The 27,722-nt window shown below is 41.2% G+C and overlaps 1 protein-coding gene across 1 annotated transcript; it reads left to right on the forward strand.

The window, feature by feature from the left end:
- Positions 1-459: 459 nt before the first annotated feature.
- On the forward strand, positions 460-27,722 carry SDHAF3 (succinate dehydrogenase complex assembly factor 3). The gene is made up of 2 exons (XM_418673.7): positions 460-663; positions 26,996-27,722. Exons 1-2 carry the CDS (start codon positions 481-483, stop codon positions 27,197-27,199), a joined length of 387 nt encoding a protein of 128 aa, XP_418673.2. The 5' UTR covers positions 460-480; the 3' UTR covers positions 27,200-27,722.

Here is a 27,722-nt window from a genome sequence, read left to right on the forward strand (position 1 = left end):
CTGCCCATGGAGGTGGTGGAATCACCATCCCTGGAGGTGGTAAACTTTTACATGAGGCACTGAGGGGTGTGGTCAGTGGGCATGGTGGGGATGGGTTGGTGGTTGGGCTAGATGATCTTAGAGGTCTTTTCCAACCGTAGTATTTCTGTGAAAACAGAGCTAAGGGATGAGAGAACTGGCCAAAGCTGCACTACGGCTGTTCAGACTGGAGCGTGGTAAAGTTTCTTTATTGTTCACTTCAACATACTTCCTAGGGTAGAGGTTACTGCCCCATGCCTGCCAGTTCAAGACGGATTTAACAACGCCCTCGGAATATGCTTCAACTTTCACTTAGCCCTACGGTTGCAGGGGTGAACCGCACGCCCCCTCCACCCGCTGAAGACACCCCCAGCGCCTTCCGCGACCGCCGCGCACCGGGCCCTTCCGCCGAGGGCGGAGCGCGGCCCCGGGGCCCCGCCTGACGGCTTCTGCGCCGCCGCCATGCCGGGCGGGCTGGGGACGCAGGCGGGTGGTGCACGGGGCCTCTACCGGCGGATCCTGCTGCTGCACCGGGCGCTGCCACCCGCCCTGCGGGAGCTGGGCGACCGCTACGTCAAGGAGGAGTTCAGGAAGCACAAGGCCGCGGGGCCCGCCGAGGCACAGCGCTTCCTGCGGGAATGGGAGGCAAGTGCCCGGTGAAGCGGAGTTCAGCGGCTGCCCGGCCCGGCCCCGCGGGTGGCGGGGGAGGCTGCGGCGGGTCAGGCCGCCCTGGGCACACTGGCAGCCCGGGCGGCGCTCGCTGGCCGTGCCCAGCCCGGTAGTCCCCTCGCTGCCGCAGCCCGTGCTTGTGGCGGGGGCACTCCGCTCCCCGCACAGGTGCGTGCCCCGCTGGTAGCCCAGGGCCTGGCCAGGGCAGCGCTGGGGTCTGTCGTTGCCTTGTAGGCGTGTGACCACAACTGTGCGCACACCAAGATGTAACAATTATATAATTAGCTATCTATGCGTGTACAACATTCGAAATTATGGGGTGTAATTTGCATATATGTTACATAAATATGTATATATATAGCTACACGTGTAGCTAGTTGTATAATTACAATTAACTAAATATACATGTATAAATAGCTTCCACATGCACTTGTATTTCATTTTTGATTGGTATTGTTGCCTTTACAGAGCAGTTCCTAAGGCAGCAAGCCTGATGGAGTTCAAACAGTGTTTGGGCAAAGCTATCAGGCACAGAGTTTGGATTTTGGGTGCTCATGTGTGAAACCAGGAGCTGGACTCAGTGGTTCTTATGGATCCCTTCCAACTTGGGGTATTCTGTGATTCTGTGACATTTCAGAAGCACCAGAAGGGAGGGACTCTTTAGGTGGCCGGGTGCAGTCAGGTGCTGACAGATCAGTAAGCCCTAGAAAAGTCCAGAGCAGGGAAATGTTACGGATACTCCATGAAGGAAAAGAGCTTTCAGTTAGAGCATCCAAACGATGATGAGAGACATACCCATATGAACCGGCAGCGTGCCCTTGCGGCCCAGAAAGCCAACCATATCCTAGGCTGTTAAAAGAAGCATGGCCAGCAGGGCAAGGGAGGTGCTACTGCCCCTCTGCTCTGAGCTGTGAGACCCCACCTGGAGTACTGCATCCAGATGTGGAGTCCTGAGTACAGGAGAGACATGGACCTGTTGGAGTGCATCCAGAGGATGGCCACAGAAATGATCCAAAGGAGGGAACACCTCTCCTATAAGGACAGGCTGAGAGAGCTGGGGCTATTCAGCCTGGAGAAGAGAAGGCTCTGGGGAGGCCTGAGAGTGAGCTTTCAGTATCTAAAGGGAGTACAAGAAGGAAGAGGATGGACTCTCCAGCAAGGTCTGTCAGGACAAGGGGAGGTGGTTTCAAACTAAAAGAGGGGAGATTTAGATTGGACATAAGAATAAGCTTTTTTCACAGTAAGGGTGGTGAGGCACTGGCGCAAGTTGCCCAGAGAGGTGGTGGATGCCCTGTCTGTGGAGACAGTCAAGGTCAGGCTGGACGGGGCTCTGATCTAACTGTAGGTTTCCCTGTTCATTGCAGGGGAGTTAAACTAGATGACCTTTAAGGGTCCCTTCCGACTCAAAAGATTCTAGGATTTTATAGACAATTAAGCTTCCAGTTAATTTTCATACTCATTGAAATATTAGGTTTTTTGTCTTTTTATTCTCAAAATTATTTTCCTTGCTGTGGAGGAAAATTGCGTTCTGTTCTTTGCTCTGTGTTGGGAGCTGTTCAGAGCAGGTGGTATGCAGGGCTGCAGGCTGATGGATGGAGGGGTGCTGGAGGAGACCTGGCCCAGCCATCTGTCTGTTAGCTATGGAGTAGCTAAAATGCAGGGAGTAGTGCTGATCCCTTAACCCAACACGGGTGTAAGGAGTGGGGAGGAAGAGTACTGGCTGGTATCCTCCATAGAGGAAAGGAAGAAGTCCATTTTATTTGGCACTTACCAACTGATTGAGGCTGAAATTGGAAATTTTGTATCTGCTTTGCAAGTGGCTGATGCTATTATAATTCTCAGTTGCAATTTGATAGTGCTCAGATGTTTCTGCTTTGCTGTTTCCAGTTTTAGCATGAGCTAAAAAGATGAGTTACAGGTTACTATTTTCAGTGGTAAAATCTTTCTTAACATACTTTTTTTAAAAGGAAGACAGTGTTTACATTGAGATATTTTTAGCCATTTCTGTGAAGTGAACAAATAGGGAACACCTTTCTCAGTTTAAAAATGTTTTAGAAGTAAATTACAGAGAAAACTGGGAAAAATGAAATTATGAGGAACGGAATGTGAATTCTGAAGCCTGGCATGCATTGCTATTAGTTATGATACATTCAAAGAAATGAAACTAATTTAATAACTGTTTTGAGTGCATGAGCAGTAAGAACTTTGCAAATACGCCTTTCTCTTAACAAGATGCTGGGATGTATTAGCACATGGTTAATGTGGCTCTTCTCATCTTTCCTTTAATCTTTTGTTTCCGGGATTTTTCTCTCCCAGATTATTATCTGTTTCAAGGGTGGAATTTCCAAATCAGACCTTCACATTTCTGGCCTTTGGGACTGTGCCTCTCACAGCATGCTGTGCTTTGTGGGCCCTGAAGGCCTGAAGCAGGTAGCTGAAGTACTCTGTAGAAGACCTGGATTAGGCAAGAACAAGATGCTAATGGTGGTGGTGGGCTGATGGTTGGACTAGATGGAATTAGTGGTCTTTTCCAACCTTAATGATTCTGTGATTCTTGTTAAAACTTCTACGGTGCTTTATGGATAGGGTCAGACCTTGTGTGTGGGAAAGTGCCTGAATATGCTCTTCTGCAAAACAGAAATTGAGCTGAGCTCTTAGTAAGATATGGGATGTGTTGAGGGTCATTGGCTTGAGTGCATAGTCTGCGTTTGTAAGGTTGTTGTCCTCTTATTTGATCTGTATTTACTAATTATTTAGTAAACTGCCTAGCATTTTAATCAGACATTAGAGTTGCTCCAAACGTTTTTTCACCATGCTGTTTAATTCATGATGCTGCTTCAAGGGAACTGAACGCATGGATTGTTTATCTGGGAAAATAAACTGAGCAGATTCCCTTTATATCTTGTGAAACGTGGTGAAAACTGTAACCTTTTGTTTTTAAATGTGCTAAGAAGAACCATTAGAGGAATTTTATTTTTACAGGACGTTCAAGCCACTGTAGCTTTTAAAATTGCTGCTGTTCTTTAATATTAGGTTCTGTTACCCTGCAGTAAGGAAGAACCCAAATCTCAGTGAAGAGCCAGAATGGACCTTCTAATTCTCAAATGGGTGCAGTCATTTTGAACATACTTACAGTGCACAGAAGCACAAGTAGAACACTGAAGAGAGATTTCTTAGATTAAGTTTAAACAGAAATTGAAATAAGTGTTCAAAAGACCCCCAGATAGTATTACCTCGGTATGTGGATGATTCTGGAAGAATTCCTGTGCTGCCCTAATATTGCTGCAGTATCACTTTCCATTAACAGAGATGGGAAAAGAACTCCTTGTTTGGTTTATAGAGAAAGGGGGAAATTTGTTGTTCTATCACAATTTGTGTTGGTGGAAAAGGCCATTTTATGGCAAATCCAGACCGACTTGTTTGAGTTTACAAAATAGGTGAAGTGTGCTTTGAATATTCTTGGAAGAGTTCTTTAGAGAATCAGAACTGGTAGAAATACTCTGCAGGTGTATGCACACTTGTATAAAAGTAGAAAAACATGAAAACTGTGTTTTTCCTATCATTTCTGTTGGATTAATGCTTTGCTTCTTGAAACCCACTGGCAAATATTACAGGGAGTTGCAAAGAAAGCAGGCTTTGTTGTTCAGGAATCATGGCTGTTCAGGTAGATTCAAATTAAGTGTATCAATTATTAATATATGCTCCTTCCTATTTTCTAAATATTTAATATTTTAATTAAAATAATTGGTACTCATTTACAGGAGGTGGCTGATATAATTAGATTGATAGTGATTATTACCTTGGAATGCTATTGAATTAATGCTGACAGATATGGTAAGTGAATTAGTTCAACAGTCTTCTAAATCGTATGGTTGCTGATGAGAATGCTTACATAAGAATAGGTAATATTAAGGCAATATTGATTGCTTCATTCCAGGTTACAAATGATATAATGTAGAATATTCAGCTAAGTAATTTAAGTATTTGTTTGTTTTACATCATTTAAGTGATTCTTCTTTTAATTTTGAAATAGGTAATTTCATCCTTGCCTTGTTTAAAAAGTCTGACCTTGTAGACTGGAAGGTCTGGACTACCTTGAGATGAGCAGAATCATTCTGCAGAATTACACGACATTTTCTCACATCAGAGAGGTAGAATAAATTGCCTTTGAAATGCTTTGGCCTCTCTTCACTCAGAAAGCCTTTTTATAAGCTTTCAAATTAACTGAGACTGATTGGGGAGCTGGCATCTGCTGCTGTACGCTCAGGAGAAAGGTGACTTTTTCATTCCTGTTAATATGGCTGGGCATTATATTGGCAAAATTAAGATGGAACTGTATCTCTCTGTCTGGGAACTGGTCACTTAGCCTCTCAAGAATGGCTAATTTTTCTAGTTAACGTGATATCAGAAATGATCAAAGTAATTGTCATTCATCAAATTTGCTTTCAGTTTTGCCCGGCACTTGCAGTGTTTGATTTGCTGGAATGATCTGTGGCATGGACCCATGATATCACTCAGGACACAGCTGTTGTGAAGCATCTCTTTCTGCTGGTGACTGGGTATCACAAATGTTTTGCTTCTTATTTCTTTTGGCTAGTATGATCTTCCTTCCCCCTTCTTGATTTATTTTGAAGCTTCTGGCATTCAAAAGCACACTGAGAAGCTGAAATGAGAATTTGAAGAGCAAACGTCCAAACAAATTGACTGGGCAGACGAGGAATGGTCACCAGTACTGGAATCAGACTGGGACAGGAACATGTGGGTTGCCTTTTCAGCAAGTGTACAGGCTGCATAAGTCTGAAACTGCTGCTAACTTTCTGTGTTATGCTGTAAGTTTCTGTAAAGTACATTATATAAGTGGTCTTCTCTTTGCCTGACAAAGAAGTACATTTTTTTGGAAGTGAAATATGACTTCGAGGTTTTTGCCATTTTATGACTTTAATGAAAATTGTGAAATAGGATTTAAGAGTAATATTTCATTGTAACATTACCGGATACATTGGAATTTGCTTTTAGTGTTTTTTATGACTATCTGGGTGAAAACCTTCTTATTAAGAGTAAATTCCTATTGAGACTTACATATTTAGCTGCTACTTAGGGTAGCCACCGAGTCTTAATTTGTGAGCACTGAATTGGAGACAGTTTCCTTTATTTTCTTTGATATCTCTCAAGAAGCAGGAAGGAATTTCTCACTTTTCTGAAAGCTGAATAGTTATGGCTGATAAATGAAAGAGCATGTGGGATTTGAACATGGCCGGATGCAGGGAATCATCCTGCTGCCCTGACCTTGCACACGGGGTGACCTGTTCTGGAGCCAGATCTGAAGTCTGCCTGTGTAAGATGGCAGCTTTTCTTTGGGGCACCCAGGGTTTGGTGAGTTCCCTGAACCAGCTTTTGTGTGCAAAGATCCCTCTGACAAAAACAAACATACAAACAAAAAAACCCACCAACAACCAAAAAGCAACAAAAAAATGACAAGTAAACCAAATAGCCGAAGAACCAAAATGGATCCCTGTAACATTTCTTGGTAATGAAATTCCTTGGCTTTACTCCCATCCTTCCAGTGCTCCTTCAAGTGTAGGATTAGAAGCAGGAGTGGGAGCCCACTTCTCTTCTGCTAAAGCTCCAACAGCCTGGGGATTTCCTGACACAAAGGAGCAGCCTGGCATGTGTGGGGTCTGCACCTCATGGGAATGGGCGTTGAGTGCTTGTCAGCTAGAGAACAGTGTTTTCTCCATCAGATTCCTCTGCCCACTCTGACGCCAGCAGTTCCTTGTGTATTTCTGGCTCTGGGTTGGTGTGGTATGCCGTTTGATTAAGTTGCTCGGTTTAACTTGTATGGAAATATACCACTTTTTTTTTTTTTTTTTTCCTGTTTCAGTAATAGTGTGGTCTGGACTTAGTGGAACTAAGACTTAAAGGCAAAACTGAGGTCTTGTTTTAGACCTTTACTTTATTTTTCAAATTCAGAAGCTTTGACATTGGTATTCTTAATGCTTCTATCATGTTACCATGCCGGTTGTGCGACCAGATAATGTGCATCTCAGGGTCCTGAAGGAACTGGCAGATGTGGTTGCCAAGCCACTCTCCATCATATTTGTAAAAGCCATAACTGTCGAGTGAAGTCCCTGGTGACTGGAAAAGAGGAAACATGACCTGGGGCACTACAGGCTGGTGAGCCTCACATCTATGCCTGGGAAGAGCATGGAGCAGATCCTCCTGTAGCTATGGTAAGGCACATACATGATGAGGAGATGATCTAAGACAGCCGGCATGGCTTCACCAAGGGCAGATCTTGCCTGACCACTCTGGTGGCCTTCTTGGACAAAGTGACAGCGTCAGTGGACAAAGAAAGAGCATCTACCTGGACTTGTGCAGGGCTTTTGATATTGTCCCACACCAAGCCCTTATCTCTAAGTTGGAAAGATACAGATTTGAAGAGTGGACTATTTACTGGACAAGGAATTGGTTATATGATCACAGCCAGAGAGCTGTCAAAGGCTCCATGTCCAGGTGGAGGCCATTCACTAGTGGTGTCCCTCGGGTCAGTCTTGGGACTGGTGTTCTTCAACATCTTTAACAATGGCATGGATAGTGGGATTGAGTGCCCCCTCAACAAGTTTGCTGATGACATGAAGCTGAGTGGTGCAGTTGATATGGCAGAAGGAGGGGATGTCATCCAAAGGGATCTGGACAAGCTTGAGAAGCGGGCCAATGTGAACTGAATGAGGTTCAACAAGGACAGGTTCAAGGTTTTGTGCTTAGGTTGGGACAATCTCAGTTATGAGTACAGACTCAGGGAGGAGAACTCATTGAGAGCAACCCTGCTGAGAAGGGATTGAGGGGTTCTAGTGGATGAAAAGCCGGACGTGAGCCAGCAGTGTGCAATTGCAGCCTGGAAGGCCAATAGTTTCCTGGGCCTCATCAAAGGAGGAGTGGCCAGCAGGGAGAGGGAGGTGATTGTTCACCTCTGCTCTGCCCTTGCAAGGCCCCATCTGGAGTACTGTGTCCAGGCTTGGTGTCCATAACATAGATGTTGGAGTGGATCCAGAGGAGGGCCACAAAAATTATCAGAGAGCTGGAGCACCTCTCCTATGAAGAAAGGTTGAGGGAACTGGGCTTGTTTTGCCTGGAGAAGAGAAGGCTCCAGAGAAACCTCACTGGAGCCTTCCAGTACTTAAAGGGAGCTTATGAACAGAAGGAAGACTGGCTTCTTACACAGTCTGATAATAATAGGACAAGGGAGAGTGTCTATAAACTAGAAGAGGGGAGATTTAGATTAGATGTTAGGAAGAAATTCCTCACTCAGAAGATGGTGTGGCATTGGCACAGGCTGCCCAGAGAAGCTGTGGATGCCCCATCCCTGGACGTGTTCAAGTCCAGGTTGGATGGGGCTCTGGGCAGTCTGAGCTGGTGAGTGGCAGCCCTGTCTACAGCAAGATGTTGGACCTAGATGATCATTAAGATCTCTTTCAACTCAAACCATTGTTTGGTTCTATGATAATATGTGTTGTTGTGTCTGTGCGTATAGCTAGTGCAATGGCTGTCCTGATAGCTGTGCCAGTCTGCTAGAAGCAGTTTTTATTTGCAACTGTTTTGACACAGCAAGAAGCACTGTACGAACTACTGGGGACACAGCAGATGGTCGTGGCTGCCAGTCACCTCAGGTTATTGTAAATTGTGGAGTAAATGCCACTGAAGTGGTGGAACTTTATATAAATACGTGGTGTGCAAATAGTTTTATAAATCTTAGATAATTTGGTCATTGTATACATTCACAAAGTATATGCAGTGTCTATGATATTTTGTGTGGGATTAATTAAGCCTGAACTGTACGGGAAGTTTTATTAATTATAACTTGGGTAGAGAAGCTGAGATTGCTGTATAAGCAGGTTGAATCTTTAATACACGTGACAGTTCACTCCTTGCATTCAATAGCACTTGCTTGGGAGATGAGCAAGGATGGTTATGTTAATGCTTGCAGATCCATATGCATCAGAGCAAGTTCTGTGGCTGCCTGCTTGTGGAAACTTTTGATGAATCCAGCTTTGTATCAGCCAACTTGTGATTAGGTGTCTTAATAGGAGCGTGGCAAAAATGTCAGATGTTGTAGCAACACACACAGGAATGGGATGTTTGCAGAGTTATGATTTTAAAAGGTAATTCAGGTTTCCATCTAGTGGCGGTATAAAATTCTATCTAAGCCAAGGGATGCACAGCAAATACATAGCTGTGGTATGTGAAGCATTGTAATACTTGTGTATGTGGTTGAAACTTAGGAAATAAAAAGCCTAAGGATGTAAATTATACACTTAACAGCACGTAACTCTGAGAGCCTCCAGATTTCTTTTTTTTTATATTGAAGTTGTAATAATCAGGGATCAGTTATATTAATGGTATGCGTTCAGACAGTACTCTCTGACTCTAGTGGTTTATTCAATTGCCGCAAATTAATCTGATTCTGCTTTATCAGCGTTCTGTGAGAGACATTTCAAAAGGTTTAATTTGATACAGGTCTGGAAATCCTTACCAGGTTAAGTTTGCAGGTGGAGAAAATACCTCGGTAACATATCCACCAGTCTTTTGGCCTTGTATTTTAAGACAGTGTAGCAGGTCAAACAGACAGATCAAGTTTAAACTGCATTTGTAAATTTATAAGAATTTCTGGTTGTTTATGTTTAATTGATACCTTCCTTCTAGCATTTGTTTGGCACTTGTTTGAATACTGCCAGATTGTAGTGTTTATAAGCGTGGTAGGTGTTACTATGTTTTCAATGCATTTCCACTGTCAACACTGTATAAACACTGCCAACTTTCCACAAGTGCTGTCAAGTAGTGTATTTTGTAATTACTGCAGTAATATTATGAGTGCTGTAATTGCATGCACTGTATGGATATGCTTTTCTGCTCTGTTTGTGCGCAGACACAGAATTGATATTTATCTGTGAATTAAAATGGAATCTGCTGCATATCTAAATCTTGGTTTCAGAATTGTTCTTTCACATTTCAGCATCATACCAGGTATCTGCACAAGTCGTTCTGTACAGATGGGAGGAGTTTTAAAGCCCTGAATTTGTGCAGCACGTCTAATTGTACAGCTGATATGTTTGGTCCCATCAGGGCTCCCTTATACAGCTTACTAATGTTAGGGTCAGTTTCGACAAGACACCAAACCTTAGATTTCAGCTTCATCATCTTGTCTTTTGTAGCATCTTTATCAATCTTTATTTTGTTTTAGCTGTGTTTCACAGTGCCAGAAGCTTTGTGTGTTTTAAGACTGAAGCTGATTCTAAGTACTTACGTCTTCTAATTGATATTCTACTATTCATACTGCAGCTCACTCCTGGAAGACACTGAGCAGCAAATTTCTGGCAAAACATTTTTATTTCTGTGTCTGGAAGCTGCTAATTAAAAACTACATTTTTTTTGGAAGGGTATGGTATGAAACATTTATTTAATCTTAGAGTCTGACAACATTTGAATTTATTGGTTTTTAAAGGTCATTTCCAGAACTTAATGTCAATGAGATTTTTTAAATGAACTGTTCATTGTACAGAAGTAAGTTACAAGTAATACTACAAACAGACTTTACTGAGTTGTATTTTTAGGCTTAGTGACATGTGGGGAGCTTGAGTGCTGATAATATGCTCATTTCTTGTTGCAGAGGTACTAGTGAGAAACAGAGCAGACAAAGGCAAAAGACAGCATGATGCTCTTTTTACCTTACCAGGCTAAACCTCTAGGTTGATCTTGTACCCGTCTTTCAAGAATGGCTAGTGCAGTAGAATCATAGAATCATTTGAGTTGGAAGGGGCCCTTAAAGGTCTCCTAGTCCAACTCCCCTGCAGTGCACCTACAGCTCGATCAGATTGCTCAGAGTGTGGTCCAGCCAGACCTCGACTGTCTCCAGGGATGGGGCATCCACCATCTCTCTGGGCACCCTGTGCCAGTGCCTCACTGCCTTTATCATAAAAAGCATTTTCCTTGTATCCAATATAAATATCCCCTCTCTTAGTTTAAAACCATTTCCCAAAGTAGATGCACATTCCCTTGTTACATGCGATTTCCTGAATGATACAAAATTGATGCACTAATTTTATGCTTTTTTTTCCTTCCTGAATTATTCTTATCCACAATTTGGAAGGAATTAACAGGTGATTAGGTCACTGCAATATGATCTCTTTCTCTTTATTCTTTTTACATTTTTCTTTTCTGAATTTGAACCAGAGGAAGCATGATGAAAGGGTAGGAACTTAAGACAACTCCCCATGACTGTTGCTTCCTTGTAGCAGTCGTGACTGAAGATACTGAATACTGTTGGTAGTATTAAAACCTGCATAGAATAAATCAGAGCAACTGGTTTGTTTTCTCTAGACCACAAAATGCCACTGAGCTCCTAATCACGCTTTTGCCTTTTTCAGTTGCACAGTGGAAGGCATATGGGCTATGTAATTGACTTGAGTTTGTGTGCTGTTTGAGGTATAGTAATACCATCTGTGTAGTCTGTCTTCATGGAAGAATTCGTACTACATTTGCAATCTTTCAGGCTTTGTCACCTTCTGACTTCTGTCTATAGTGCCCTCACTTGTAGTTTGATGGCTGATTTTAGACTTTGGTGATACATCAGAAGTGATTATCCTTCATAAGACTGCAGTTTTTGAAGTGTACGCATGATGGCAGCAAATATCTACATTTATAAGGCACATTTATCTACTAGAAACAAGTAGGATTTTGAATCTTCTAATATAAATTAGTTGGAATTTTCACAGTGTGAATTCTTGTTATTTATTGAAAACTATAAATTCATTAAAATACTGCTGAAGATTTTGAGAAGGCTTTTTTAATTCAAAAATTATACCGTATTTTCTACCTGGTGTGGCCATAATCATACTTAGTGGTGTTTTCTGGTTTAGATTTGCATCAGAATAGTTTGCTACTCCGGCAGCAAAAGCTGATACCTACGCAGGTAGTTTGCCATATTTGGTGGTGGCCCTCTGATCCCTTGTTGGAGAAAAGGGGACGCACACCACTCTGGTATCCCTCTTTGTGTTTCCCTGGCATTCTACCTGCTGACTCCTGATAGTGCTGAAATTTGCTGGTTTTAACCTGTTTGAGAAACCTGTCTTATCTCTCCATAGAGACATCTCTCGTAATCTGCTCCTACCTCCCTCACGTTACTCAGATTACTTCTCCCAGCTGGATCTGTAGATGAGTCAAACCTGCTACAGCAAACTAATCTGACATAAACACCCTGCACTATCTGCTGCTACACTGAAGTGAAAAAATCCTCACCACATTTGAGGAACTTAACAACTGCTGGTGTGTAACTACCCTTCTGACAGACATTGTCATGGTAAGAGTCCCTTTTTTACCTGGAGCTGGACAGTTCTTGGAGTTCTTCAAACTCATTGTTGTACTCATTGTCTTGTGATCAAACAGTTGAGTGTCATTGGTTTTCTTCTGTTCTTCCTCTTTAGGCCTTTCTCTGATATGTTTATTAGCTAAATGCTTTCTCCTTCCATAATAGATGCATGTTTTTGGCATACTGTATTGCATTTTGTTCTTTATTTCTTTTTCCTGTGCCAGTCATTCTTTCTGAGTTCTTGTTATCTAGATCACTAGTAAGTTTTCCAGCAAGTGTTCTTGGTCTGATGAAAGGGCCCATTGTGCCCCTATCCCTGAACATGCCTCATCTACATATTGGGTGTACACGGAGGTGCAATTCCTATGCGCAGCAGCTCTCTGCTTTCCAGCCACAGGCATCTGCTGCTGTGGGAGCAGGTAGGGAGTCCTCCTCATTGGAGCCGTGAAGACACCTCAAGTCTTGCTTCGCCTCAAGCATCATGTGGAAAACATAGGTCAGCTTTAGGCCATGGTACCAGCATGTTGCTTTGTTCTGCTTTGTTCTGAAATTTCATGTCTTGCTCTGTGTAGTTATTTCATTTATCGTAGTTTGCATTTGTTTTAATGTGTAGAATTCATTTGAAGGTGTCTGGCAGAATATGATATCCAGTTGTTTGCTGGACCTCTTGAATTTTTAAATTCAATTGGTTGTTGGCAGCGAAGCATACCTGTGAGCTTTTTAACAGTCATTGTGGTGAGTTACTGTAAGAGTTGGAGAGCCATGATGTGAAAAGTTTTAATGAAACAGTGAATGTGTATTGTGTCCTTAGTGGTTTAAAGAAAGGAGATCTTGTATAGCTGTGTTTGGTTTTTTTTTTTTCTCACTGGTTCTGCTGCTGATTTTAATTGATGAAAAGAAACTCAATGGACAGTGTTAGGTTCATGGGCAGTACTACCTTTGTTGTACCTGAAAGAAGTTTCGTTGTTAAGAAAAAGCATTGTGCTCTCCATCAAGAAGGAAGTGAAAGCTGCTTTGTGAAAAATGTGAGCAGTGATGATTATTATCTTTTTAAGATTGGTGAATGAGGTGCCTGTCTGCCAGCAGATGCCACCCTAAAGCAGGAGACTGGTTTCCCAAAATTGACCAGCTAGAGGAAAATAGTTGTGGTGGCTCTTTCTTAGAAATGTTTCTTAGAAATGTTGGTGGCAGTTTGCCTGTATCGTCTTTGTTTTCCTTGGTAAGAACAGTCCATGCTGCAAACAGTTAAATATTTATCTTTTAAAATGGAGCTGTATAAGATTTTGTTTCCTGCTGATGGGATAAACCCTATATCAGGGAAGTGGCAGCAAAGAGAGTAAGGTGCTTCTGTTCTTCTTCGGTATTCTAATTGAATAAGGTGGTGACTGGAAGTCTTGGGACTTGAGAAGTGTCACTGGAGGGATTCTGTGTGGCAGAAAGGTGCCTGTGTCAGGATTGCTGAGAACCTGTAACAAGGCAATGACTTAGATGCACAAGGCTGTGTGAATTTTAGTAAGACACACCCTTACAAAACCTTCAGAGATGTGTTGAAAAGAAGATGGCCAAGTTGTAGACCTGTCTACCAAGAAAGACATACTGGGATGCATTCATGAAACAGCAGAGGTTGTCTGTATCTCAAAACTCAAGATGTGAAATAAGATTTAACTAATGAATTGGTCAAAACAAGGATGTGACTGCTACCTTGTTTCTCCCTGAGTTGGTGGTGGCACAGCCGTGGTGACAGGACACTGAGATGCTTTAGGCTGGAAGGTGGCCAGATCAGAGCATGGTGAGTGAAGCTGGAGGAGCAAAATCGATCATGACGAGGTGTTGGCTGCCTGGATGGTGAAATAGGACCCCAGCAAACAGATTCACTGAAGAGCTTTCAGTGGGGCAAACAATGCTTAAACAGTTACTGTATTTCTGGTACAGAGTATGTTGGACAAAAGAATGTGTTTCCAGCATGCTGCAGTTTGTAGCACTGCTGGCAGAGGTAGGGAAGGCATCTGTTAAATGCTTGCTAGTTTTCTTACTGTTTCATTTTGGCTTGCTAAGTAGAATCCCATCACACTTTCAGAGGTTATTGAAGGTGTGCTTGATTCCATGTAAATGTTGATCTGATACTTTGTGGCTGCTGTTGCAAAATGTGCATTGTATTTCAAGTAGAAAGGAGGTTTTCTTCTTCTTTCCTCTTGCTTATTGGACAAGCAAAGCTTTGATGGCTGTTTTAGTGAGGAAAATGATAAATGCCTTCTGTTTCTTTTCTGGAAATCTCTGCCACTGAAGTTTTGAGTTTGTTACGGAAGAGTGAGATGGAAACTTGCTGTAAAAACTAGATTATACATACATTCACAGAAAGCTGGTATTCTGATATGGCTTCAGTAAGTCAGCTGAAAGGAAATATTCCCCTTCTTGCACGCTCATGCCCTGGGCTTGCTCTTCTGAATGCTGAGCAGTGCAGCCTCTCAATCCCTCCTCGTGCAGCCTGTGCTTCAGCCACCGCTTTGCTGAGGTTGCCTCTGTCAGACTCTCTGCATATGCATTCTGTTTAAATGGATGGCCCAAACTGCTCTGACTGGATAGTCCAAGTGAGATCCAGCTGAGACTGCTTGGACCAAAGGGCCTGAGTGAGATCCAGCGTGTAGCTCTCCCAGTCTGGCATCTGCTATGATGCTGTGCTAGTCTCATGTGGCAGAAAAAGCTTCTTGTATTGGTTTTTGTTGCATTGCCTTTGGGTTTTCAAATGGGCAGCTGCATTACTTTTGACTGGGAGTTGATGAAATGTTCATTTTCTTAGATGCTGTGGAGTTTTTTTGCATGTTCTTAAGCACTGGGCTAAAATTACTGCAATACACTCTGGCAGAATCCTGAGGTTCTGCTGCTTGGAGGGGGCTGAGAATTTGTTTCTTCTTGCTTTTAATACATTTTTCCATTTGGGATTTAGATGATATATCTTGTATTAATCAGATAAGAGTTTGGGAAGTTTTGGGAACTAGAGATAGTTTCCTTTTTTTTTTATTGTTTAAGTGAAATCTTTCATGTTTAACCATTACCTGAAAAGAATATTCATGTCTTTAATGAGATTAATTGCATGTGATGTGTAAGCGTGTAGCAGCAGCAAGTCACTTCTGCTTTTACTTCACAGCATTCAAAAATAGATGTTTGACAGAATTTTTAGATTAGTTTTAATTTCTGCTAGTGATACAGAACCTTGGTGTTATTTTGTTTTCCCAAGGTTACAATTTTACCCCTGCTTTTTTATTTGAAGAGCTTACTGTTGAAAGTGCCTGTTACTGTGGTGCGTATAGCGCTTGATCTTTTGACATCCAAACTGTAATAATATTAGGCCTACCCTTATGGTTTCGGAGAAAAGATATAACTTACAGTTTTCCAGTGTTAACTGGGAAAACTCCCAGAGCTTCTGGAGTTTAAGCAAAATTAATGAGAGTGATAAAAGCCAGAAAGCCATAATTTAAATCTGCATTCACTGTGGGCTGGTACTGAAGTGCAAGTGTGAACTCTTGAGATACATGTCAGCATCCCCTGTGGTACAGCCCATTGCTTCTTTGCCATCCAAGAATAACGGCCCAAAGAGCTGAAAATCACACTGCCTGATTTCACTCCGTTATTTGTTCAGTTCGTATGTAATGTAATTATGTAGACGTGATGTTGGCTGCATCTTTCGACAACATTTAGTGTGCTTTAATTTGTGAGATTTTATGTTATGGAACCAACGTCAGTCGTATAAATTACATATGTGGCTGAAATGAGGGTTAACGTGCTAAGCAGTATGAAGTGCAGCTGCTGGAAAAACCTTTATGGCAGTGGGCAAGGACTTGGAAAGCAGGGTCATACTGGATGTGGGTGCTGACTCCATCCTTAAGTTCTGTTATTTTTTTCATGTTTTGTTTGGGCACTTATTTGCACAAATACACACTTCTAATGCACAGCAACAGATAAAGGTAGGATTAAATTAAGCATCTGCATTTGTATCGACTTCTTGTTTGAAAATCAATTCCGTGACATTGATGACTTCGTTCCAGTTAGTTGACACCATTACAGTTTTAGGACGCATTAGCTAAACTGGAATCAAACAGTGCTTCATCTGAATTTATTCAATAGGCTAGCAGAAAGCATGCAACAGCATTAATGGTTTTAATTGTAAATAATAGCACGAATGAGCTCTTTGAATTAATTTGGCTTCATGTTTTCTTTTCACCCTCAGGTGTTCTCATTCAGTTTCGCCAGATGAATTCTCACGACCCCTTGTGCTATTTAGCCATCCCATTTGCTGATTAGGGCCTTTGGTACGGCCGTGGATCCATCAGAGGCACATGTTAACTAAGTTACTCACCAGAGGTTTCCTTTTTCCTTAGTAATGTCACTTTACTGTTTGTTTTCATTTGTGAATAGACTGCTTGTAGGCAGTGTTGTGGAGGGGAGATGGGATCCTAACGATATTTCAGATAGATGTGATAGTTTTGACAGCAGCAGTGGCAGAACTTTCCCAGGGCAGTTCTACACCCACCGAATGCAATAAAAAACTGTACTGCATTCTGCAAAGAAAGGTGTTTTTTTTTTTTTTGTTTGTTTGTTTTTTGCAAAGCTATTGTTTTTAAAATCACTCCTATAGTGGATACAACAAGCAGTTACAAGGAGATCTGTTTGGGATTTTTCTCCTAAATGAATACAGTAGAAGGCAGATGATCCCATTGCTCTTCTGTGGGAAAGGAGAAAAAAAAAAAAAAGAAAGATTTACAAGGATATGCATGCAAACCTGTATAATAGCCTTATAGGGCTAATATAGCTTACTTCTAATAATACAGCTTACTTTCTGTAGCATAAATCATATTTAACTGAATTAAACATAAAAAATCACTGGACCTTTTAGACTAGACATGTTAAAACGATTGTAATTAAAACCCCCTAAGTTACCATCAGTATGTTTCAAGGGTAAGTAGCAGTTTCAAGGGTGTCGTAGATGATGCAAACGTTATTTAAGATTATTTGCTGGTGTCTTCAGGTAACTTATTTGAGAGTTTTTCCTGTTAGCAGTCTTGGTCTAACTCTATGGTAAATTCTGTGCCTAAAAAGTGGTCACTTAGCTGGGAGTTTAAGTTAAATAGGTGTTTCTAAAGGCTGTTGTACGGAGTGTAGAATGAGAGAAGAAGCCATTGTGATTATGATGGAACTGCCTACTTGTGAGCAGATGTACATAAGATCTTTTCCATTTTTTTTCTTGATTAGCAGATGAAAGTCATTGACGTGTAGGCAGCTCGGAAGTACTTCGAGTTTTTATTGTTAAAACAGCGTTGTATTGCTTTAGACAGCTTCAGTCATTGTAAAGCCATGCTAACGTAGGCTGAGATAATTCCTTGGTGTTGAGAAGTCTTGAAACACAAACTGAGATATCTGGATAGTTTAAAAATTCTCTGAATGGTAGAAACCTTGAGCGAGGCAACCCATTTTTATTCACATTCACAGTGGATGGCAGATAGAGATTTTTCTAGAACTTGATATGTAGTCAGTTTGAAAACTCCTCTCTTCCAGGTCATTGTACGCAGTAGAAGAAGGACATGTTTATCATTCACACTAATGAAAAAATATCTTCGTGTTAATGTGAAGAGAGCATTTGAACAGATGCAGATGTGCCATACCAAAATGATTAAATGGTACCGCTTAACTCAGAGCACAGGTACTTTATCTCAGGAATTTCAGTGCATGGGTAGAACTGATGTGCTGCACTTTCCATTTCTGCTGTCATCCATACAGGGAAGCTCTTCCTGCTCCAAATGTCAATGCCTTACCCGAAGCTGAACAACGTAGCACTCGGCTGTTGAAGTGCCTGGGAGGTTGGCAGCCTCAGAGCAGATCTAAGCCAGTCTGAGTGATCTCAGCATGGTGTATTTGCTTTTGTGAAATGTTGCCTCACTTATTTTTAAAGATCTTTTGAATTGTAAAGCAAATTAACCTATGTTCCAGTTCAGCCATACCAAGTGCATGAAATTTTTTCAGAGTAAGCAGACAGTCTGAATTATTGTTGTGAAAGCTTAACGTTTTCTTGGCTGAGTTTTCATTCATCTCAAAGTAAATACAACCCCATTTGACTTACTTGGTTTCCGTACCTTGTTTTTTGTCTCATATAATAATTCAAAGGAAGCCACCTCTCATGTTAAGAACACCTTGTACATGAGCAGAAACAAAAAAGAAGCAATAAAACAAGATTTAGATGAGTTCATTTTGAAGTATGTGTTGTACAGAGATTATAGGAGAATGTGTTCAGGCTTGAATTTGTATGTATTTGATTTTCCCCAAAACAGTAGAGAATAATTTATGGAGTTTTTCAGAAGTGCTTTCAAATTAGTTCTTTCTACAGGTACTTTCTTGAATTTGGAAACCTGTTCCGCAGCTCAGGATTTGGACTCAGTGATCCCTGTGTATCCCTTCCAACTCAGGATATTCTGTGATTCCATAATAAATAAAGTGAAATTTTCTTGCTCCTTTTGCACTTCCTCTTTCCAATCTTTTGCTCTTCTGTGACGGCTCAGCCCTTACTTGCTGTAATGTGAAAGATGCTTTAAAAATCCTCTTTGGATAGAAAGATAGAGAGTGGCTTGTGGATGATGACAGAGTTTTTTTTGTTCCCCAAATCTGGAGGTTTTGACACAGTAGAGATGTGTCCTTTACAGCAGCACTTAAATATACTAATGTTGCATCTGCTTTCTTCACTGAAGAGTTCTGGCAATTTCTGAAATAGTTCAGAGCTTGTACTGAAATCTGCAGACCACAAGTTAAAAACCACATTAGATTTGTATGCTTCTGAGTTTCTCAATCTCCACAAACAGGGGAAAAAAAAAAGCAAACAGGAAAAAAAACAAAACAAAACCAAAAACAGCACAATATTAGGGTCATGTTTAGAAAGGCAACTTAATTTCTCTGACCTTTTCATCTGCACTATTATATCAGAAGACTTTCTGGCTGCATGCTTGTTATATTACCATAATTTAGGAAAATAAAGCAGAGCAGAGGACCTTCCATTACAATTTTGAGAGCTGTAAAACAAAAAGAAAGGAAGTGCTGTGATATGTTCTATTACTTAGAGAGTATAGAGTATTTTTTTACGCAGTTTATTTAATGGAAGGAAGTTTATGTATGTACACAGTGTATTTCTTATCTAAAATGTGAACGTCATCTAGCATCTTCTGGTGCTCAGCAGCAAGAACTTGAAAAGAACTTGCCCAGAATGTAGCACAGAGACTATTGGGTTCATTCTTTTGCCTTTTAACAAGTACACATTAGTAGTGTGAATAAATTGCCTTTACCGCAGTGCGATTTTACAGATATAAACCAGTATGTTGTCAGTTGCTTTAAGGAAAATATTTTATCAGCATGCATTTATTGTCATGGAAATGATGTATTGCTGCTATTTAAAAACAACAGAGACTGCATTTTAACTGGATGATTCTGGTTAGCTACATGGAGTTATTTCTCCAGAGTAGGACTTAAAAATTCCTAGACTGGATGACATACTTGCTTAAGTAACACCCCTATAAGAATTCACCTGTGTTTCCCAGCAGCAGTATGTTTTTTATTCTTGAAAGCATAGGAGTCCCCTTGTATGTGGGCTTTCTTTTATTGACAGCTAGTCACCTTCATTGTGCTGTATGAAGAACACACGTTGCAGTGTGTGTGTGCGCCATTTTGTTGGTGAGGTGGGTCAATTATCTTCAGTGACCTATTGCTTGTCTGCCCTAAATATCACTGCAGGGTGTACATTTCAGCCTGTGTTACTAGAGGAAGGTGGTGGAGACACTGTCCCCAGAGGTTTTGAAGAAACAGGTGGATGTGGCACTGAGGGCCATGGTCAGTGGGCATGGTGGCGATGGGTTGAGGTTGGACTAGGTGATCTTAGTGGTCTTTTCCAACCTTAACGATTTCACGTTTCTATGATTTTCAGCTGCCAAATTTGCTTTGGAACAGGGAGTATAGAATATGTTCAACTGAAACTGGGGATGCTTCTGTCCATTCTGAGGGACAGATCTGATGTTTATGCTAATGACCTTCTGGTCTGCTTATTAAATATTGCCCATGAGGTTTTACCTAATTCATTCAATCACATTATTCTTCTGTGGGTCAATTGCAGTGAAAAATCCAGTGCACCCTCAGCAGAAATGTTATTTGTGGTGTCATTGAAATCAATGCAAGACGCTTATTTGCAGATGAAATTTCTGTTTATACTTGAGATTTTTTTATTGTTGTTCTGTTGGATTAAAGTTTTGGTTCTAATGAGCGTATAGGAATATGAGTAATGGAAAAATAAGGATACCAAGTCTCTTTTGGATATGTATGCTTATGCTTCGTTGGGTATAAATTGAATAGAACGTGCATGGAAGACCTTTCAGTAGTATCATCAATTGGGATATATAGTCCTCTGCAGCTGGCAGTCTGGAAACTGATGTGGTTGTCTTGGAAACAGGCTTTATTTTGCCTTTGCAAATACCTAGATATGAAATCATTGTCTTCTTTGAAAATCTGGAAGTAATACTTCTCAAAGAAATAACAGCAAATTTAAGGTGCTTGTCCTCTGAAGAACTGATGATGTTTGTATTGTGTGCTTTAATTGTAGTCGTGTGATTATAGTTCTAAAACAGACTGTAGTTTTCTTTAACCTAAAACATCTGTTCTTATTGCTGATATTTATCTTGGAATTTGTTGCAGTAAAGCACTTTGCCAGGATTTTCTAGCTTAATATGTGGATAGAAATATTGCAGCATAACTAATGTGCTGAACAGGTTACATTCTAAAATATATGTATTGATGCTATCATTTCAGGTCTTATCCCTTGCTCTGCTTTATATGAACAGCACGTGAGGAATCCTTGACTTTTCTGTGAAGCTGTAGCACAGGAGTTGCCAACCAAAGTACCAGGAGTAGAGAAAAGTGCTCAGGACCACAGGAGAGCTGCCATGCACTGCATGAAGTCTGAAATCAGACCCGGGCTGATAAATAAGCATCTTTCACATTGCTGAGGATTTAGTAGGATTATATAAAAATGTGAGACAATGCTCTTGAAAGAAGTGTGACTTCTTTGGTCCTTTGCTTATTTGTCCCGTCACAGCAGCCTTAGGGTTTGTCAATAGTAATGGTGTAATTTCATCATAATTCTTACAGATAAGGTCTAGACTAAATTTTTTTCTGTGTGTGTGTTCTGTTCTTCAGTTCTTATGTTATTAAATTCAGTGGGGTTTTGATGTATTTCTCTTCCAAGTATTTTTGTCTCTAGTACCAATTTAAAGAGCCTTCTAAACATCGGTCTGTGCTTCAGAGAAGGGTTTTTTTTTTCTTTTTTTTTTTTCCTCTTTCATTCTTTTATGGCTTATTTTGAGGGGAACTTACAGCTTGAATTTTGCAGTCTGTCCACAGGAAAGAGGAGCATCACAGGAGCTCAGCAAGGCACTGGAACTCAGTTTTGTGACCATCTCTTTGGTCTTACTTCCAGTCCATTGTTCATGTTCCATTTCCTGTGCTGTGTTTACATTTCAGTTTGATCTCTTTTCAGAACTGAATCGGTCAATTTATTTCTTCTTAGGAGTTTTTCTATCAAGCATGTCACAAATCATAGAATCATAGAATAGCTTGGGTTGGAAGGGACCTTGAGCAACATCAAGTTCCAGCCTTCCCCCCTCCCGCTACAGGCAGGGCTGCCAGCTGCTAGATCAAGTACTAGATCAGATTGCCCAGGGCTCCATCCAGCCTGGCCTTAAACACCTCCAGGGATGAGGCATCCGCAGACTCTCTGGGCAGCCTGTTCCAGCACCTCACCATTCTCTCAGTAAAAAACTTGCCTCGACTTCTAATCTAAATCTCCCCTCCTTTAGTTTAAAACCATCCCCCCTTGTCCTATCACTATGTACTCATGTAAAAAGTTTATTTCCCTCCTGTTTGTAATCTCCCTTTCAAGATTGGAAGGCTGCAGTGAGGTTTCCAAGCAGCCTTCTCTTTTGCAGGCTGAACAAGCCCAGTTCCTTCAGCTGATCTTCACAGGAGAGATGCTCTAGCCCTTGGATCATCCTCATGGTCCTTGCATGCTGAATATTCTGTTCTCCTTCACTAGAATGAGCTCAAATTTTCTCTTTAAGACCTGAGATGAAACTTATTAACCTAAGTGGAGATGATCTTAAAGGCTGTGACTGCTATCAGATGATGCAAAAAGCTTTTTGAGAGCTAAATTTTGGCTTTGATACATAAAACTTATGTTGGTATTGTACATCCAGAAAGCAATGATTAATCACAGCTTGCTTTTCCACAAATGACACCTAGGTCACTCTGATATACTCTAATGGGGCAATTGGTATATGTTTACCTTGATGGTCAAGCCACAAACTTTCCACTTTTACCTCATCATGTGATCTCATAAGTCTTATATGAAAAAGGAAATTAAAATAACATATCATCTGAGCTGTAAGCGAAGCTGAATTGGTTCTTGAACCTTTTTCACATTTCTCTAAATAAATGTCATTTCTTCCAGTTTAACAATATTAGTAAACTGTGTTAAAAAAGGAGTCCATTTGTACCTTCCTGATCAAATAATAATTCTCCGTGCTGATTACTAAGTAGTACATAATTACATTCCCTGGCTCCATTTTAGCTGAACAATTTTTCATTCTCTCCTTCCAAGCTGCAAACGAGTAAGCAACCAAACACACCAAGCTCGTATGGTACCAGCTCAGTCTGGGTGCAGTATGGGCATCTCTGCGTTACTGCGGTCACTGCCCTGAAGTTTTGGTTGGTTTAGCATCCGTCCCGAATCTCATGGGAAAACTTGATGTTCTTGAAGTTCTCCTGGCTTTTCCTTCCTGATGAACTTTTAGAAAACTTTTTGAAGTTTTCTGGTTGTTTCCAGTCTTTACAACGCAATGACTTTGTACTGCAGAAATCTGTTTTAGCCCTGTGCATTAGAAATGGTGACGTGGTCTTTTACCCCCCAGAAATGAAAATGCTATCAAATTCAAACTTTTCTGAGGATAAAGAGGAACTGAAAATCTGTTGGTCACGTGTTTCACTTGAAGGTGTTGCTGAGTCTGACCTCAGCAGGGTTCCCAAACAGGAAACAGACTCCAGAGGAGGGATTACAGATTCATTCAAGGATAAAAGGTATTTTTTTGATCTTTTTTCTTTCAAAAAAAGTCCAACTAACGAATGCATTCTTTTTACCAGAAGAAAGAGAGTTGATTGAAGCCAGTGAGAGAAAGGAATGTAGTGATGAGACCCACATGTCTGAAGGACGGTTTATCAGCTCATCATGTGTTGAAGAAGAAGTGTGTCACCCTGCACAGCCCAGGTCTACATGTTTAGTTTCTCTTAGACACATAACATTCATCAGTTTTACAAAATTCTATTGCAAGTGGTAGAATTTGTTCTTCGTGTAGCTTGTGGCTAGAGCTCCTCATTAATTACAGTTTGGTCTGTTAATTAGAAAAGATAGGATTTTGTTCAACCTGCATTTTCTTTTGGGGCATGAGATGTCTTCAGTGGGATGGGTTCTCAGCTGCTCCCTGATGTTGGACTTGTCTTGGATTTGGTCTTATAAGGTACCCGGCCTGTTTTATAAGTGTTCATGGTTTTGCATATAGCAAACCTCTGAACAAAACTTACATATTTAACACACTGTGTATGGGAACTGTTGAATCATGGCCTGAACCTCTGATCACCTGAGGCGAGCACTGAGTCAGCCGCGGGAGCACAGGTGAAGGCAATTCACCTGTGTGATCAGAAGGGGGTGGAGCCAGGCTCCACCTCTCCTAGACCCCATTTAAGGGCTGGCATCCACTAAGGAAGGATCTCTCTCTGGAGATCTCTCCTCTTGGAGTCTTTTTGGTGAGCCTGGGACATGGGTAGGCTTTCCATTCGTCCCTGATTATCCCTTTCTAATGCGATAATCTCTCTAGCCTAATATCTGTATACTTATTGACCCTACACACTGACTTCTGTGTAACTTTCTATCTTTAGCTTCTCTTTTATTAAGAGAAAACATCAAGAATGTCCGAAATTTGAAATGTAAAAGAAACAGCAGATTTTCTGGCTTGTATGAGCTTTCTGAAGGTAGTAAGTAGATCTCTAAGCATTTTTAGCCAAATTGCTCTCATGGAATGTATCTCATGAGGCAGGTGAATGAATATGGCATTGCGTGCATGAGCAGCACTGGGACTCTGCTCCATATCCTCTCACTACCCAAGAGCCGGAGTTCATAGTTTGCTTAACTTGAGCAGTAGAGGTTTGCATGTGCGTGCAAGGAGAACTAGGATTTTATTTAAGGTGTACTGAGAGCAAAACTGTGTGAACACAGGACATAAAGAAGGTTTGCTTGCTTACCTTTGCTGTTTTAATTTTGCAGAGCTCTGCCTCTTCTATTCAGTATTAGGCATTTTATTAATGGATGCCGTACTATGGCGTTGGTAGTGAAGGAGATGCTAGATCAAGAACACATAAGAAAAAAACATTGACTTCTGTCATAAATCAGCCTGTCATTTTTTTTTCTTGTATATAAGTGCTAAATTCATAGCTTAGCCATAGTTTTATGAAGAGAGCTTATTTCTAGTGCTTTATTTAAATGGAGCAGGATTCTCCTGGAGAAGCCTCATTGCAGCTTCTGAATTTAAGTGTTGTTTGTTGCATTAGAACTGAAACGTTTGGTCTCCTGCCATTCAGATGTCGATGATGTCCGTGGCTGTGTGTGGAATCTGAGAGCATCTCCCAGCAGGAGCAGCGTTACACCAGTGGCATGAGTCACTGCGGCCCTCCTCTGGAAATGCTCCAACGGGTCCACATTTCTCCTGTACTGAGGACTCCAGATTTGGGCACCGTCCTAATGCTCTGGAATTTTATGAGCCATATCCCCCATTTAAACACTACTTTCCTGAATATTTTGTCTGTAACTGGTACTTAATTAGCTTAACAGAAAACAAAACAAGTCAGCTACAGAAATCTGTCTGAATGTGTATCGAAACATAAATCCAGCATCTCTGTGCAAACCAAGCTGAGGCCATTGCTTGCTGTGCTGTCCACTGACATTATCGTTTCTTCACACTACAGCCCTGGCAGCAGGTGTAACATTTCACAACAGAACAAGAATTTGAAAGGCTGCTATTTGGAGTTGACTTCCAATGAGTGATGTGAGTGGCCTGCCAGGCCAGGCTTGTTTTCAGGTATCACCTTGAGGAATGGGTTTAAAATCATTTCATAGCATTTCTCACTGTCCGGCTGAGATGTTGAACAGGGCACTGAGCAGCTGCCTCTGCCCTGGCCCAGTGATATTGTTGTTTGCTCAGTGTTGTCATTAATTTGGCTGCAAGTGAAGATGGTTGTTTGGAAGAGATGAAGGCATCAGCTCTATATAATGTTCTACACGTTAAGCCTATCTTTGAAGAGGATGCCGAAGAAGACAGAGAAGATGGTTGCCATTCTTCCTGGTGCAGATGGAAATTGAATTTTTATTTAATCTTATAATTACATCATACATTTTGCTCAATGTTTCCTATCAGGATATCAGGTGAATGCCTGTCAGCATGTACTGGGCAGGATGGCAGTCTGTCCATCTGGTTGTTAGGGAGCAGAGCTTTTCTTTGGGTGGCTGGGGCTTTTATTTTTGTATTTGATTTCTTCTCAACCTTGTAAGCAACAAGCTGACACCCTTTCCTTAATGAGTGGCATTTTAAAACCTCAGCTGTCACCCATCCCTGTGTCATTCTGATAAAACAGAGGAAAGCTGTGTATTCACTTCAGGTGGTGAACTTCTTGGGGAAAAAAGGTGGTTATTGATTACAGAAATACTTCCTGAATTTCTTTAGCAGACAGCTACAGAATCCACATCATTCAGTCTCATGCTGTAGCATCGAGGCAGCCTGATGGTTGGGCTCAGCTGCTCTCCTCTGCTGCCTCATGTACGCTGAGCATGGCTCTGCTGTGCCTGCAGGCTGGTTTGTCTCCAGCTTTGTGTCTCCTCTCTCACGTCCTGTGAGCAGAGTGTGAACTGTAACTGGAATAAGATGCCCTTGGAAAATCTGTCGTAGGTTTGGATCACAGTTGCCAGAGGAGGTTTGTTGTATTTGGAAGATGTAGTTATATGTAAAACAAAAAAGAAAGGAAAAAGTGATTTTCCTTGTTTGAGAAGGCTGAGCAGGGGTTTGTTTTGGCTCTGCTGTTAGAGGAGGTGCTATTGGTAGAGTTACACTCTGTAAGTTCTAAGGAAAGCTAAAGCAAAAACTCCTTATCATTGCCTGCTACAGATTGTGATCACCAGATTTTGTTGTATATTCCTGAAGGAGCAAACGTCAGCTTCCTCCCCCTTCCCTGTTATGTTTTTAAACTTATTTCTGAACTTCATCTGGAGTTCCGCATTACAGTTCACGTGCAGGTAGAAGATGGTGCATTTTCTGCATAGAAGCTGAATCTTAAATGACAGAACTATGTCCCAGCAAAGGATGGAGTGCTTTGCTGAGGGCACTGCTTCCAAGGCAGAGATTCTTTAACACCGATGGCCTTTCTGTGTTAGTAACAACTTGAGATACGCTGTGTATCTGTTTTGTTTTATCTGTTCTCTTTCAGTAGCCATATATCATGCTTTGCAGCAGGTGAGATCCCACTGACTGGTGTGTGTGCTTCCCTTCAGAAGATCAGTGGGGAGGTTCACTTGGGGCAGTGCAGCTTAGCCTTTCCAAAAGGAACATGGCCAAGAGAAGTTCTCATTCAGAAGACCCTCTGGTCTTTGTGTCTTCAGTGGGCATTTGAGGTGGTTCTTTCTGAAAGAAATGGACTTTCTGTCTTTTGGTGTTAGTGGATTTGCATAGGTTGTGGAAGAGTACTGCAGTATGGTAAAATGGTATTAAAAGAAGTTGATGTGAATCCTGCAGATGTCATTTTTGTGACCTTTATATCCTCTCTTCACAGAACTATGCAGCGCTGTTATGGCAACAAATTAATGAGGACAAACAGAGCTCGAAAAAAAAGGCTGTATTTGGGATCCAACTCACAGAAGAGAAGCTCAGTGACTTCCGTGATGAGCAGATTGGGCAGCTGAAGGAGCTGATGGACGAGGCTACCAAACCTAAGCAAAAAATCACCACTTCTGAAGACTCAGAACACAAAAGCTGAAAGATTCAGATTTGTCTTAATGCATGTAGAAGCATTTTGAAACTTCCTTTTCCAGCTGGGGTAGAATGTGATTTCTGTGGAATGATGGCTGCTGCTGATGCCATAACCTGTCTGAAGGTGGTACCTCTGACTTGTTTTGCAATCGTGACTGGTAAAATGGAATAATCGTGACAATTTTATGTCAATTACAATGTTTTTGTTTTCCTAATGGAAGGTGGAGACTTAAAGAATTTGGTAACATTGATCTGATGTTTTAAAAATAGAAGGTTTTAATTTTAATCTAAGGACTCACAGAGCAGAACTTCTGTCTGTTTTTACATCATCCTCTGCTGTGATGGAAAAGGTACAGCTAAGATTTGTTTTTCTGATGTGGATTCAATAAACAAAGAACAGAAGTATCGTTCTGAAGTGCATTCATTTCAAAGGAAAGAAGTGAGGAGTATTAGAAACATACTGTTGTTAATTCTTCTTCAGCTTCATTGTGAAATGTGTTATAAAATAAAAGATGCAATTCATTGTTAAA

This window comes from Gallus gallus, chromosome 2 (genome assembly GCF_016699485.2).
Source record: "Gallus gallus isolate bGalGal1 chromosome 2, bGalGal1.mat.broiler.GRCg7b, whole genome shotgun sequence".
Classification (NCBI taxonomy): domain Eukaryota; kingdom Metazoa; phylum Chordata; class Aves; order Galliformes; family Phasianidae; genus Gallus; species Gallus gallus.

What these genes read in the sequence shown, in the direction of transcription:
- SDHAF3 (XM_418673.7), top strand. Translation starts at nt 481, where the DNA reads ATGCCGGGCGGGCTGGGGACGCAGGCGGGTGGTGCACGGGGCCTCTAC. An exon ending in GCTTCCTGCGGGAATGGGAG is followed by an intron (nt 664 to 26,995) that starts GCAAGTGCCCGG and finishes CTCTCTTCACAG; the next exon opens with AACTATGCAGCGCTGTTATG.